Source organism: Dermacentor silvarum, chromosome 4 (genome assembly GCF_013339745.2).
Source record: "Dermacentor silvarum isolate Dsil-2018 chromosome 4, BIME_Dsil_1.4, whole genome shotgun sequence".
NCBI classification, from domain to species: Eukaryota; Metazoa; Arthropoda; class Arachnida; order Ixodida; family Ixodidae; genus Dermacentor; species Dermacentor silvarum.
Window position 1 is genome coordinate 15864735 of NC_051157.2, and position 16717 is coordinate 15881451.

The window sequence follows — 16717 nt, forward strand, 5'->3', positions numbered from 1 at the left end:
GGTGCTCCATTGTTATTTTTACGCTGGTTTTGTACTTTAAACCCATAACAAATGGGCGTGCATTCGATTCACAGTCTTGTTAGAATTGGGGCAAATACTGCCCCAATTTCCACCTCTTGTTTATTTCGGCCAGCCGGATAATTCAACCAATTTCGTCAGTCCTGTCGGGGTCGAATTAACGGAGTCAACTGTACATAGGAGCTTCTGAGCTAGAGCTATCTCTTAAGTTGCATCTCTTCAAAACTCCTGTGCCATATGTTAAATTAGTCTACACTTTTGGTTAGACGCCCTCTTTATAAGAGTTAGAAAGAAAGAGGCCTTAAAAGTGATTATCAGCAGTCAGTCAAGGGAAAGCTGAGTCAATCTTTTGACAAGGGGACTTTTCGTCAGTACGAGTACGACAAGTCCCCTTGTCAAAACGTTGGTTACAGCTTGGGACATTGCTTGTTCGGCCGCTGTTTATCTCTTTATGAGACTTGTGAAGGCAATGCATACACTGATAAAGAATGCAAGATTAATGGTCATGCAAATGACCTTACTGTTTTCAGGCTCTTTTTCTAATGAGCTTTGTCTATACTGTACTATGAGGGTGTGACCTTCATGGTGTGAAGTGCTTTTTGTAGGTATTTGTCAAGAGGAAGTTGTGTTTCACAAAAGCGCTTGGCCTCGTTTGTCCAGGAATGATTTCATGGCGGGTCGTGGCATGCCAGGAGTTGGCCCAGGTAGGAGGGGCAATCAGCAGCCAGGCTTTGGTGGCAAGGAGTACCCCTCATACTTCCGGGAGGACTTTCCTCAGCCTCCGATGCATCCTCATCATGTTGGGTAAGCATCGCTTGAAGAAATTTTTGAAATAAAGTGAAGTGGGGGTTTATTGCCCATACATGGTGAAAGTACAGTAGACAAAATTAATACAGAAAGAAGTATCGAAGTGAAGCCAATGTAGTGGGACCGCTCATGCTATGCATTTTAAGGTATGTCTGAAGTGTAAGTATGTCTAAGTACTGAAGTCTGAGCAGACAGATACAAAACAATAACACATAATGAGTACTAAAACAACAATGAAAAGCAGTGACTCTACATTCACAGTTTCATAATACAATGTAAGGAAATGCAGTAGTACACTAAGCAATACTTTATTCCGTTTGCATAAAACAAATACAAAGGTATAGAATAAATACAGTGGAATCTCGATGATACGATCACGGCTAATACGAATTTCCGAATAATACAAATTTTCTGCCGTCCCGGCCGAGCCCCGTTACTTTGCAACGTGTTAGAAAACGGTTGTTGCGAATTGATTTTCGACCCGCGTCGGTTGATACGAATAAACGCCGCCCCACCGACGGCCGCGAAAGAGAACAGCGCGCAGTCACGCGCTTTCTCTCTTTCTCTTTTGGTGCGGAGGCGCGGACGCGACGCTGGACAGCGCGGAGGCCGCGACTGGGCGCGAAGAGTTCGAAGCAGTGGCGCTTTTGTTGCTTTTGTGCTTTTCCTCCTTTTCCGCGTGCCATTGGACAGAGTGGCTGCCATCCTTCGGCCCGCGTTCTTTGTGTTTGCACCATTTTGCCTAGTAGCAGTACGCCGAGGCGCGGGAGCCTCCGTTGGCGCGTCTTCCGTCGGCTGCGTTATCGGTGCCGATGGCACAGGGCGCTTGTCGGTTTCGCTTCTGGAGTCACACGGTGCAAGATAGCACGGCACGTAATCCACAGTGCAAGGTTGCGCTCGTTCAGTCCGGTGCTCCTCCGCTAATCGCCGTATTTTTCTTGCCGTAGGAGCGCTTCCGTATTCCGAAGGCGTGCTTCGTTCAAAGTTTATTCGCCACCGTCGCTCCATCACTAACCTGGGAGCTCTCAGTAATCCGAATTCTGTGTGTCAAGTGAAAACGCCGGCGTGGTTTACGAAGAAGACAACTGCGGTTGCCAACTTGCCCCTGCCAGAGCAGCAACCAATGGAGAGACGCCTTTCAGCACGGCAGCCAATCGGAGGCCCGCATTCATCGAAGGGCCCGTGTGGCTACCTATCGCAGACCCGCGCTTCTTTTGTGTTTGTGCGTTTGTTACAAGATGGCGACGACGGAGGAATTGAGAAGCGGAATGGCGAAACTTTGAGCTTTCGAACGATACCAAGATGGCGGCGCTCGGTGGCAGGAAATACGAGATATGGCTCCGTGAACTTCGGTGATTTTGGGCGATTTAAAGTTGTTTTCTCGCCCTGCGCACTGACGAATTAAACTTTTTCGGGTACTTTTAGTGCGTTTTCAGCCAAACCATTTTGATGCAGCGTAGATTAGGCGTTGCAGATACCCAAACGCGTGGTTTTCAAAAATCTATTTTTCTCGCGGTTTTCGCGATCTGATCCCCGCGTCCCCCCTTAATTTAGCTAGTTTTAATTGTGTTTCGATGATACGAATTTCGGCTAATACGAATATTTTTCGTCACCCCGTGAGATTCGTATCATCGAGATTCCACTGTACAGCAATTAATCATGTAATTTAGTAATCCATCATTTGAATATTGAGCATGTTTAACCCCTTAAGTGCTTTATTATTCTGACCTAAAGGGACCTCATTTTGCTTCTTTTTTGTTATGGAGTATTTTCAAACCATCTTTTTCAAAACACTTCCAAAAAGTTTTCACCCAATATACCTTTCGATTTTTACTTTATACGTGCAAACCTCATTTTACCTCTTCGCTAAGCAAAACATACGCCAGCCAATTCGGACTCGAAGGACATCGTCGAAAAAAGTCTAAATGAATGGAAGTCCAAAATAACGGATTCACCTAAAAATAAGTGAATTTGTGCTACAAGTGGTCAAGAAAGGTGTGCCATATTCTTGAATCGTTAATACCTTCAATTTTATGTGACTAGCGCAAGACGCACCATCATCTACGGGCTACTACATCATTTTCGGCACAGGGCCAAGCACGCTATCTCTCGTGTGACTAGCACAAAGTGCATCGCCGTCTACGGGTGATGGCATTCTTGGCACAGTGCCAAGCACATTATCTTATCACAGTGCAGCAGTGATGCTACCGCTGCACCGACTGCGCTGAACTGCACTGAAATATGAACCGTGCTACATACTGCTACATTTAAGCAAAATAGTGAGAAATCTGCGCCCACCCTGCACTGAAAGGACTTTCGAAAACAGAACTAAGTCCTTAAGCGCTGTTTCTCAGTGGAATTGATTGAAAGCGGCATGGCATGGCAGCGGCTGCGTAAGCTCCGTGGTGGACCAAGTCAAGATTCTACAATTAAGCCTGTTTCTTCTGTGGGCTGTTGCCTATTTTCAATACCTTCCACCTTGCTGCGTATGGGCTGCTTAGGCAACAGGACAGCGTCGCTTTTCAAATGGCAGCGAGCGGCCGCACTTGTGTTAAGCTGGACTCCTCGCATCTCTCCTGTATGACCAATGTAAAATGGTGACTAAAGTTTCGGACTCTGTATGATGTCCCGCTCTATTTTTTTAACATAACGTGTGCGATGTCGCTGACTTGGTGGGCATGAAATATTTTTTCGCTATTCAATTTGTCTATTCTACTTATGTTGATAAGGCGATATCGTGACTTGAAGAGTGATGTACAGCAACTACTAAGATTTTCTTCGACTCTGCACCAAATCAATTTTGCCACTGGATACCGATGAAGTGCCACTGGTTAGGCCTAGCTGAATCATACGGCCGGGACAAATGCTGCCAGCCGACGTGGTAATGGGCAGCAGGTGGCCTCCAATATGTTCGGACCAGTGAACCGCCTCGGTGATTGGATGTGAGATCATGGGCTAGACTGGTAGTCAGAAACCGAGATTGAGTCCGTGGGTGACATGCCGGCAACTGCCATGAACGCTTTCGCGAAGTTTGTTTTTGCGCTTACTGGACAGAATGGCAAAAGCTCGTGTGTAGGCAGAAAGTTTCAAACTGAATTTCAGCATCATATTCTAATGTAACTGCGTTATACAGTCAAAGGTCGCATGCGTATACAGTGGAACCAACTTGTAACAATCTATCAGTTAAATGACCACATTTCATTGCACTTAAAGGATACATTTATAGCAGCGAGATCACGCTGAAGGTTCTCAAAATGCCTCCGAAGTGCACATGCCGCACGTCTAAGTGCATCCATTCTTTTCTAAGCCAGTGAAATGCTTTTTAAGCACATCTTAGGACAACACCGCTTCATCGCAGTCTATAGGAAGGACTGTGATGAGGGGGGTTGGTCACATTTAGAGCTTGGATTGAGTTAACGTATGGGTGACCCCTTACTGCTTTTACATGACTTGCCCACTGTAAAAGCTCCATATATATTGCTTGCAATCGCTTTCACTCGGAAGAACTGCCGCCTATTGGTGTGTCTGGTGCTAGTCACGCAAAATATCGCGAAAATGAAAGTATCTTCGAAAGTGATCGTCCAAGAATACGGCCCAAGTTTGTCAAAGCGTCTATGCGCAAACATACGCTTGCCTTTGGCCTAGCCCTTTCGTGGTTGTGATTTTTAGCTATGCCACCTATGTTATTCCTCTTCACGATTTTCAGGTTCCGTCAGTCAGAGCAACGCTGCACACACATCGTCAACACGATCAGCTGGCCATAACGGTGGATGATGAGAGTGGCATAGAATTGAGCGGAAGGCGTTGCTACGAAATTGCAACCCGTATCTCGGCCATTGTCATGCTGTTGCTACAGATGAATGAAGTACGCTCAATGCATACACCGAATTCTCATCGCTGACTACTATATTGACTAGGCTCCGCTAGTTTTGGTTTTGTGGAGCACCAGTGACATAGATTATGACCTTGCCGGTAACGTCTCAAAACGAAAATAGTTACTTTTGCTCAACTCGGCGGCCATAGAAGCACACGGTCATGCAGCCAGAGTCCGAATTTCCGCACGATGTGCTGTAAGCTGTCCAAATTTTGGTGGTCCTTTTAGTACATAAACTCTATAGGACTAATAGTGGTGCTTCGGAGCTGTCCAAATTATCAGTGTTTGATTTATCGGTTGGTGAATGTATGCAATCAATCCCGGATATACATCAAACTCGGATATACAGGGAAAACAAGGGGAATGCGGGAGATGGCGATTCAAGACGATGAGTAACACAGAAGACAATTCCACTTGTCGAAACGTTGGCTCCTGCTCTCACCTTGTTCTCGTGTTACTCATCGTCTGGGATATACATGGTGTCCCAACTATCATGCAACAAGATTTTAAATTATCCAAATGCCACGTAGCTGGACAGAACCAAGGTAATGTTGTTTGCCGTCGCTTGGAGATACTCTGATTATTTTTTGCATTCTAATTATGACTAATTACTTAATTAGTCTTAATTCGTATCTAAGTCGTATCCTTCGCTACGTATCAAATATTATATTTAGTTGAAAAGTGTCATTGAGAAAATTGTAGAGCAGCATGAAAAATCCCTGTATAGCTTTCTGTTACTCATTACGTGCTACATAAAAGTGTGTTTCCGAGCATGAAAGAAGCCCGCGAATACACGCAAATTGCCTCTAGCAGCCAGTCGCACGGCAACCGCACACCACATGCGCACCTTGCAGAACGAACCCCCATTGTGGCAGTGGCGCGCAATACTTATTGCTGTGCAATTTGTGGGTCTGCGCTGAATGCGTTCAGTCATGCTCACGTGGTTAAATGTGAGTGGGAACGGACTCGGATGCTCTGCAAGCTGAAAGCCATTTTCAGAACTAACAGCATGTGTCTAGTGTCGGCAGTCACCAACGTGGGGGCCGGAGGCCCAGGGCCGAGAATGAAGAAATGTACTGGCCGCGCGGTGCTGACGCTGAGCGGCATGCAAGTAGAGACATGCAGTTGTTTTAGGGCGGCCAAGAAGTGAGGATGACTGGTTGCAGCAGGAAGTTGTTTCCAAAACCCAACGCAACATTCGTCCACCTGGCTGGTTGCCCGCATATATGACGATTGGCTGTTTAAACGGCGTATCGTTGGTCCACCTGGCTGGTTGCCCGCGTATATGACGATTGGCTGTTTAAATGGCGTATTGTTGGTATCAACATAGAGGAATACCTCGTTAACTCGAACTTGCACATCTCGAAAAATCGGCTAAGTCGAAGTTTTCTGCGGCACCGAACCATTTTCCATACATGCCATGTATTTATTGCCCTTTATCTCGAAGTATTCTTGGGCAAAAATGCCGATATCTCGAAATCTTTACTGAGACTGGAACAAGAACTCCGCCACTATACTGTTTAACAAGCTTCGTGCGAGGCTGCCGCGCCTACCACAAAGCGGACGCTTTCCCCGAATGTTAAGGGGGGACACGGCTCTTTGAGGCGAAAAAATCACGAAAAAAGCTATTTTTTGAAAACGACATTTTCAATATCTACAGCTTATAATCCTTTAATTCACCAAGTTTCCAATCTCGCGGAAGAGTATTTTGCCCGCAATATCAATTTATAACATCACTATGAGCTGAATTCCGCGCAAAAACAGCCCTTTTTATTGCGGCGCGTAGCTCTTTTTCTACGTGCGCGATCGTGGCCATCTTGGTCTCGTTGGCAAGAGGAGCCTTTTTTCTTCAATTTCCCGCGAAAAGTGACTCCGCCGGCTCGGCGGTGACGTTGAAATCCGGGGATAAAAAAAAGTCCGAACGCACGATCCCATTCGTCGACTAGCGCACGTGATCAGAAACGCGCGCTGTGGTTGGCTGCGCGATGTTCCCGTCGTCTGCTCCCCTCCGCAGGCGACGCGGCGCCGCGTCTCGTTCTCAGTTGCAGGTTTGTGACAAGTGCGCAACGATGTCCGATCCACCGGGGAAGTTCGCCACGAGGCACAAGTTCGGCAAAAAGAAGAAGCGATCAGCTTATAACTTTCAAAAGCGTTCCATTCTCCTGGAAAACATCGAGAATAGTCCGCCGCCAACCGCAAGTGATGCCGAAGCCGCGGACGGTACCGAAGTAGGCCTAGCCAGCTCACCAACGAGTGAAAGTGTTCCGGACAGCGGTCGCGTTCGGCGTGACACTGTAATGTTGCAGCGTGCGGATTTGCTGCAGAGGGAGGTGATTGCGCAAGAAAAACTTGAAGTTCTTGCTTCAAAGCCAGCAACGAAGCGGAAGTTGGATTTCCTCACGCGCGCTGACGACGTTGCGGCCGCACCAGTCGACACCGAGGCATGCTTCGCTATCGTCAGTTTGGACGCCGTGAATGCACTGATGTGTTTTGTGAAGTGCAAGGCGTGCGGCGGTAGCGTGACTGTAAGTAAAAGCGAACGAGAATATGGCCTCGCGATAAAGATCGTTATCACGTGCGTGTGCTGCGGTGATATCGCGTGGTCGTGGAGCTCGCCGCGCGTGAACGGCAACCAGAAGAGCAACCCGTTCGTTGTGAACGTTCTTGCCGCGCGCGCGATGCAAGCCACCGGGAATCGGCAAACGGCGCTAAACGATGTTTTTGCAACAATGAACATCTCCCACCGCGGTCTTCACAACAAAACGTGGCAGAGGTACGTGAAGAAGTTGGCGCCCGCGGCGGCACTTGCTGCCGAGAAGCAGACGGCACTGTGCGCGCAATCGGTTCGAGAACTGTATAACGAGTTAGAACTTGGAAATCCCGGAAATATTGCCGTGTCGTACGACGGTTCCTGGATGACGCGCGGCCACTCATCCCACATTGGCGTAGGCGCCGTCATAGAGCTGTTTACGGGGTTAGTCATCGACTATGTGGTGCTCAGCAACTTCTGCGCAGGTTGCGAGTGCGGACCAAAGGATGACGACCCGAAGTATAAAGCTTGGAAGGAGAGCCACGTCTGCCAGAAAAACACCTCCAAGAAGGCTGGCGAAATGGAGGTTGAAGCTGCCCTTATCCTTTTCCAGAGGTCACTGCAACGGCATAAACTGAGGTACACCACCCTACTCTCGGATGGGGACAGCCGCGCTTTTCTTGCACTGCAGGACGCCAGAGTGTATGGGTACATTCCTGTGGAAAAGGAAGACTGTACCAACCATGTGCAGAAACGGATGGGCACAAGCTTGCGAAATCTCATCACAAAGCACAAGGGACCTGGATTGGAGAGCCTTGGTGGCAAAGGCAAATTGACTGCCGACCTAGTCACAAAGCTGACTCAATACTATGGCTGGGCCCTGAAGACTCACAAAGGTGATGTGCAGGGAATGAAAAAGGCAGTGATGGCCACTTACCACCACACAACATCAAATGATATGGTGTCAGACCACAGCTTTTGTCCACCAGGACCGAGCTCATGGTGCCGGCAAAATGCAGCGACTGCTAAGGGTGAGGCAGTCCCTAAGCACCGCTACAATTTGCCTCCATATGTCTGCAAAGCCCTGTTGCCCATTTATGAGCGTCTGTCTGATGAAAGGCTCCTTCAGCGGTGCCAACGGGGCAGTACTCAAAACAGCAACGAGTCTCTCCACTCCCTCATATGGGCACTGGCTCCAAAGGAACAACATGCTTCACTATTCACAGTGCAAGCCGCAGTGGCTGAGGCAGTTATGAGATTCAACGCTGGCTGCGAGAGGACCTCTGCAGCAATACTGCAAGAGCTGCACCTCACCCCTGGAATACCAAACGCGAAACGCATGATGGAAAAAGACCGCCGCCGAGCAGTGGCATCTGCAAACAAGCGCAAGACCACTACGGACATGCATAATTCTTTCAAAAAACGCCATTTGGGTGGCCGTAGTCAGAGTGACTACATTCCTGGTGGCTTTTAGCCACTTTCACTGCAAAATACTGCAAAATGTTTTCTGCACTTTTGATTAAAAGTGAATTTATTTCTTTTTTCTCGTTTTCTCAAAACACCGATTTCTGACTTCTTGCTGATTTTCAGCAGCGATATCTCTGCCTTCAAGGCACGTAGAGCCATAATTTTTGTTGTAGCTCGTAGCTGAGTGTGCAAAGCACACAACTCTAGGAACAGATTTTGATATTTATGCATTAAAATTTTTCAGTTCTGCTTTACATCAGGCAGTAGAGTGCCCACATTTCGAACAGTGAAGATTGAATTGCTATAGAATTGCTAATATTTGTTATATCAAAAAAATATTCCTACAATTGTGTTCCTTATGTTTTCTAGTACCTAGCCATGTGCCAACATAAAGTTTTGTAGTGTAGTTATTTTTCTATTGTTTCTGAAACTGATGAACAATGAATTTCAATTATCTTCAGAACTAGATGGTCTATCATAAAAATAATTACATATTTGAAATCAGCACAAAAATCTTAATAAGACTGGGAAGTTTCATTATTATTGATGAAAAGCATGATGAACATTATTTAAATAGCAGTGTCCCCCCTTAAGTCGGAACCTAGCGGCATAACGACTTTGTCAAGCAACTATGTGGCACGTCATGTGACGGGAGAGACGTGCCTAAGTATATGTACATATGGTAGCAAAGGTGCCATAGAAGCCCATACGTCCTGCAATGGCTGCTTGTGGAGGTGCAGCAACGCCATCTGCATTTTGCGGGGCCAACTTCTCGGCGGGAAAAAAAATCAACATTTACCGGTCGAGGCTTGTTGCGCCAAGTACTCCATTGCGTCAGCTCACATCACATCGCTATGACATCGCATATACTGATCACACAACAATACAAACGAAGCATAGTAAGTGCGAACATTCACCACTACATAGCGTCACTACGTAACGTGAAAACTCTCAGCTTTATGTATAGACCTCATTCTATAACCGCACACATTACACTGGTGAGCCTTGAGTTTTGCATGAATTCAGAACAATGAGTTCACCAAGATTTTGAACAAAGCAGCATATCCATGCGTCATTAGTACCAACACACATCTATTATTTCGGTGTAAAGATAAAATCAACATTACATTGAATGATTCACAAAAACCACACTTTATTCTTCGTTAACACAGCACGCGTGCCACCTGTAGTTTTTCTCTGGTACTGAAGACATAGCTAAAACGTAATATTTAGTGAAAACGCAGTTCAAAAATAAGGTAATGATCAAATCTTATAAGGTTAACACTATATACAGGGTGTTTTATTTTAGCTGCACCAAATTTTTAAAAATTGCCTGTGGCAAATAGCACAATTATAATCCTTAATCTAAACTACTCGATGAGGCAGCCATTATTTCCACGAGAAATCAAAATGCCTAATTGAATAATTAACATAATTATGCTAATTAACATTTTTAATTAATTATTTTATGGCACATCTTTCAATCGAATTATAGGCACCGAGTTTGCAAGGCGTATCCACTTAGAATGAATTCTCAGGACTGAACCAGTTTCGAGATATTAATTTTCAAAGTGTCCGACGAAATGCATGAGCATTCCAGTTCACTTTGTGCTTCAATGCATGAAACAGCGTTTTCCTCAAAAAGTTAGCTGTTGGGCGTCATTGATTAATTGCCTAGTTCTTACACCCTAAAGCAATGCATATGCTTTGGGTGGCACCATAGTGAAGAGTTCCAGATTTATTTTCGCTGTCTGAGATTTTAACACACTTGGAATTCTTACTGTCCGAAGTACATAAGTACTTATGTGTTCTGCCTCCTTGGGAATGAAAACATTGTGATTACGAATGTTATATCTGCCGAGCCATCCTGGGTGGGACCCAGTTCCAGTGAACATGTCTCATTGCTGCCATCTCATGCATGAATGTGTTTGCAGTGTTGGAGAAGTTCGTCCGGGCTTCCTGCAGCCACAGTTCCCGCCATGCAGGCCACCTTTTACTGCTGGGGATCCAGGCCTTCCTCCAATGGGGACACCTCGGCTTGGCGGACCCCCGCCACCCCCTCAGGCCCTTCTTGCATCAAGCTTAGCACCTCCTCCTCCGCTTGCACCACCCTCCATGACGGTGACCAGGCCACACTTAGTGGGGCCTGAGGCAGCAGCCCGAGGGCAGCCTGTATTCATGGTTGGAGCAGGCCAGCCGCAGCCAATGCAGCAGCCCCTACAGCCGCCACTTCAGCAGCCAATGCAACAACCAATGCAACAACCAATGCAACAACCAATGCAGCAGCCAATGCAGCAGCCAATGCAGCAACCAATGCAGCAACCAATGCAGCAACCAATGCAGCAACCAATGCAGCAACCAATGCAGCAACCAATGCAGCAACCAATGCAGCAGCCGCAGCATGCAGCAGCCGGTGCAGCAGCCAATTCAGCAGCCAATGCAACAGCCGATGCAACAGCCACTTCAGCAACCTATTCAACAACCTCTGACAAAGCCGCCTGCTTTGCAGACAGTGCAATCACCAGCTATGTCACAGATGCCAGCAGTCACTCTGCCAAGCCCCTTCCCAGCAGTGCAGACGGATGGCCACACACCTCAGCAGCCACCATCACAAGGTACACGCTGTCTGCTTTGCACAGCGAGTTTTTTTTTCTTTCCTTTTTTACATTGATCACTTACATGGGCTTATGTCTGGCTTGAAATGTAGCTTGTGCAAACTATCCATCCCTAGTATCTTACTGTGTCATCATAGTAGGAGAAGCCGGAAGCCACAGCAGTACTAGTGCATATGTACTGGATAGGGGAACAGCGAAAAAGAAACACAAGAAGAAGACAAGAAGGGAGACAGGGAGACACACACCAGCGCTGACTGACGACTGAATTCTCTATTCAGAAAGGAACACATATATACCAAAAGAAAAAGAAAGAAAAGAAGGGTAGATCACTGCGCATGGGCAAAAATAAGACACCGATTAGATTTAGATTTCCCGCAAATTATGACGGTTGCTGAGATATGTTAGTTCTCCCTCAGACAAGGCCACAGAAGCCTTGTCTACAGTACACAGTATATGTACTGGAAAGCCTCAAAAGCACCACCATGTGTCGCTGTTCATGTTTTCAGGTTTCATCCATGTTGTAAGTTGCTCATGTAGTCCAGCTATAGTTGTATTGGGTTAGACCTAATGTTTCGCTTAGAAGTGGCCTTCTACATCGTTTCCTTGGTCTTGACATGAGAGGTTGTGCAAGTCTAAGACAACACAACCAAAAAATGAGCCAACAAATTGCTGATTTCTATCTTGTATGTAGAAATAGGTACAGTTGAACCTTGCTATAATGAAGTAGCATCTGACATGAAAATACCTTTGCTAATTTGATGTTCGTTATAGGCATAGTCAAACCTTGATTAATGAAGTTGTACTTTCAGCGAAAAACTTAAGGGGGACACAGCTTTTGCATCTCAAAAAAATGGCCAAACACTTGATTTCTTGAAAATCAAATTTTCAATTTCATTTAGTTTCATTTAGCTATGTAGTCAACATTCAACGAGCTTTCCATTGCATTTTTAAGCCCCCCAGGCATTCCAGAACGTGCAATGCAGAAACGTTCTGCTGAATAATATGTATTCAAAGTATCACTCTCAAAATTTATGGAAGCATCAAGGAGACATTTTAAATATTTGTGCCAATTTTCATCAAAATTCATGAAAAAATAAGGAAGTTGATTTCGGAAGCCACGTGCCGCTTTAGATTTGAGGTTTCAGCAGTAAAAATAATTTCACAAATTCTCAGAAAACTTCTGGTGGATAATATCTTGTTAGTAGGCACTTATAAACAAATCGTTAGAAGGTCGGGCCATAATATCGCGGTTATGAGCGCCAGCGCGTGTGGTGCAGATTGCACTGAGTGCAATGCATCAGCGTAGCTAACGGTGTCTAACATTTGTGTGTGGTGCATCGTGCGGCGCTGTAAATCTTGGGCGCCATGGCTGACCGCTCTTAGTGCCCGTAGCTGTCATCAGATGGCAGCTACAAATTATCATCAAAAGTGTAAAAAAATATGGATATTCGTCCTGGAAAAAAAAAAAAATTGCCGTTTTGCCAGAATGGCGGAGCATGGATGGCGGTAGCAAAGAGACAACTACACGAAATAAGGTTTGTAGTTTTATCAGACTCATAGTGCATCTTGGCACGCAAGTTTTTGCCGAACACTGAAACTTTTCATGCGGAAGGACGCTTGCAAGTAACTTTTGCCTCCTAAACATTTCCGTAGTTGTTTGCTAGATTTACCAACCATGCTTGAAATGTCCAAAAACTGCGTTAAATCGAAACAGTGTCACGAAATTACTTCGTTTAATTGCTGAAAAAAGTTACACGGTTTTCAGATTTTGTTCATTGCATTACATTGCAAATTGAGGTTCGTTGTACTGAGGATTGGCTTCTTGTTGATTTGTTGCTTGCTGATAATGGCAAGAAAGATTTATTTACTTCATTATATCCATGCTCTAATGAGCATGGATATAATGAAGTAGTATAATGAAATGTAGTGTAGTATTGTAGTGCTCAAGTAAATATATTGAGATTTGATTGTATAAGCACCAAATATTTTCTTAGATAACATCCATTGGTGCACACGTTTTATTGAATGTCTCTTTTTTACTTGTGCACTACAATACATATGCATGGCTAGATGTTGGTGCAGGATGGCAGTTTCGGTAGAATCAGCCAGGACTCTGTCTCCTTGAATGCTGCAGGTCATTGCACATTCCTGCTTTCTCACCTACTTGATCACGCAGGCTTGTTTTTTGCTTGAGTCATTTTAAGAACAAGGAGGGCCTTGCCAGCAACACCTGTTAGTGTGTTGCTCTCCTGTTCAACATTATCTGCATCTTTGTCCTCTACACAGTTGACACAGGCATTATTTCTTTAGGTCACTTGTTTATTTGTCTGCTTCATTTGCAGCTGTCATTTTATAGTGCACAAAAGGTGGCTTATGTAGCCTGTTGCTAATTCGGTTGCTAATTCTGACTTGCATGCACTCGAACAATAGCTCACTAGCTAAGGCATTGCATGACATGACATGACAAGAACTTTATTTGAGTCCTGAGGAACTGAGATCTAGGTGAGCCGAAGGCTCCCCCAGATTAAGTCGGTGGCTCCGCCCATGATGGGACTGGGAGACCAAGTCCCGTCGCGATGTCATGGGCCCTCTGGACAGCCTGGAGTTGAATTTGAAGATTGCTGCTCTTGGGGAGGGATTCCTCCTATTGCTCTTTCGGGATGGGTGTAGAGGCGTTAAGGGCACTGTCCGGTAAATTTGGGCACTATAGCCCTAGTATGACTTCGCTCTCACTGATGGACTAAGTTTTTCTTCCATTCTATTGCTTTAGAGTTGTTTAGTGAATAGATTGCTTGTGCATGCTTCTAGTGGATTCAGACTGATTCAGCAGACATTCCTTGGATTCTATACTTCTTTTCTTGGATTCTGCAACATTTCTGCTAGGTTTTTAATGACTTTTGTTTGTGGATTTTCTCTCCAAGGGCCACTACAGTGCACAACGAAGTATATCATGCTAAATAGGCTTTGACAACGTGCAGTCAACGGGCAAGCAACAGATGAGCATCTCACCAAGATACAAGCTATTGAAACAGTAACATTTCCATCCTTGCATCTGGTACATGCAAATTACAGCTGTCGTTATGCTGTCGTTTACAGCTGTCGTTTACTACACAAAGAATCCATGGATGACAGTATGTAATAAGGCGCCTCACAGTTTTGTTGTTAAAGAGACCAACACTACATGCTAAGTGGTCGCAGTAGTAAGAGTTAGTAACTTTTCTTGAGAATGCTTATTTTGTGAATCACATTTTACGGCACTGTGTTCATGCGGCAGCAAATTTTTCTTCCAGATCCAACTGCTGCACCAGCTCAGCCATCGGCCTTGGATGTGAACGTGGGCGAACTCTTCTCCAAGCTGGTTGCTGCAGGCATCCTCAAGCAAAGTACAGGCAATGGGAATGCAGCCGGAAGCCAGTCTGCAGAGCAGTACCAACCAATGGCAATGGGTGGCCACTTGCAGAAGAAGAAAAGGAGGAGGGCGCGAGGAGAGCACGGTAGACAGGAGCCGAAGAAACCTATCGAAGGCATCCCACTGCTCAGTTTCTCCAGGACAGACCAGCTCAAGATGTAAGAGCTTATCACCTTTGCAGGCACGATGCATGGTTTGCCCGCTTGTTGGTGCATAGTCTCTCTGCCGCACATACATTTTCAGTTCTCACTGAACATTTGTGCTGTTACACGACACAAAAAAGTGTGGTTATACGGCCACTTCTGCTTTTAACTTAAAGCTAGTATACCGCCCTTTTACTCAATGTGATCACCTGATTCACATTCAACATTGTTGAGTGCTACTGGGAAATGTCATAACCACTCCTGAATAGCGCATCTCATCGGAAAATTCAGCTTTACTGTTTTTATCAGCGTCTACCATTATCTTGTGAGGGCTCATGGTAGCAATTTTATTCGAACTACTATTACAGTAAAGCCTCGTTAATACATGCCAGCTTAAAACATACCAACGGCTAAAACGTAGTTACGACAAATCCCTGACCCAGTCTGCATAGAGCCTAATGTATTGGCTGACTGCCGTAGTGGCTCTTCGTATGCCTACCATTTAGTGCATTCCACGATTACCTTTTGTTGCATAAAGGATAACTGCGCTGTCATGACTCGCGGTGTGGCTGACGCAACGCTGTGCCGCAAAAGATCTTCCACCTTTTTGGAAAGCGCAGATACCAGCATACCAATAAATTAGGCTGTGGCATGATTGTGGTAATGTCTATACAGTAAAACCCCATTAATTCGGATTTCACGGGACCAAAATAAGTGTCAAAATTAACCTAATGTCAAATTATCGAGGGTATCAAAGGCATTAAGCAAATACCCACTAAGTACACCAATTTTATTTACTTAATAAATCCGCAGCCCTTTCTTCTATTTCACACAAAATCAGTGCAGAAATTTTAATTATTGTTCACTGATTAGCGTACACAGCGGCGAGGGCTTCACGACTTCCTTTGCAGTGTGGCCTGTTCGGCCACGGCTCAAGACCCGAGTTTCCATCCAAGTAGACATGCTTTTTCACTACTACGCTCACATTCCAATTACACTAAACCCTTGTTGTAACAAAGCCGCTTTACTCAAATTATCTCTTTATTCGAAATTTCTCCCTGTCCAGACCCAAGTGCATGCATTTTAAAGTGGATTAGTACTCGAGGCATACCGGTAAGCTGCTCCGCTTAGAAGTGTCAAAGGGCGTGTGTGCACTCATGGTGGCGTTCAGTGTCTTTCGTACCAAGTGAAGCGCTCTGCTCTGCGTGAGCGAGTGACCCTCTTTGTCGCTAGCTGCGCCATTGTGGTGGTGTAGCTGGTGACGCCACCTTTTCTGCCATGCTACGCCGGTGTGTTGCGGTAAGCAGGTCTGCACTCATGGCAACACTCAGTGCCTTTTGCGCCTTAGCCCCTTGAATAAATTAAAGGTAGTGACATCCCTCCCCTCCTGGCCTCTCCTTCTCTCTGCACACGTTTTCCCTCACCACTTACCCTCTCAGTTTGCTGTTTTTGATCGTGGCGATCGCGCTGCACAGCATGGCGATCATCGCAATCACCGGATCCACGATCACTGCAATCAAGAGCAAATGTCAAAACGCCGGCGCAAGTCAAAACAAAAGACTATGAAAACAAAAGACACGGATGCTCGCGTGCTTGTTTCCACAGAAATGGCTCGAGTGCCACCACGAAACTCCGCTCCACCAACAGGGAGACGCGGATAAGGCCTGAATTTCCTCACCTGCCCGCGCTCGCTGAGTCCGGCGGCAAGATTCAGTTTTATTCAGGCGGTTTTATTCGCGCTGAGCAAGCGATAGACCCTCTTCGTTGGCGCACCATTTTCCTCCATTCTGCGCCAGCGCGTTGTCAGCGGTGAGCTGCAACGGTGCCATAGATGGGGGCTGCAGCACTGTGTAA

The 16717-nt window shown here is 45.8% G+C and overlaps 1 protein-coding gene across 1 annotated transcript in view; it reads left to right on the plus strand.

Moving 5' to 3' along the window:
• Positions 1-16717, plus strand: part of LOC119449517 (pre-mRNA cleavage complex 2 protein Pcf11-like) — a 71766-nt gene that overhangs the window by 40435 nt on the left and 14614 nt on the right. Inside the window, 4 exon segments of the mRNA XM_037712704.2 lie at positions 679-822; positions 10631-11105; positions 11107-11311; positions 14602-14878. Coding sequence (XP_037568632.2) covers positions 679-822; positions 10631-11105; positions 11107-11311; positions 14602-14878 — 1101 coding nt within the window.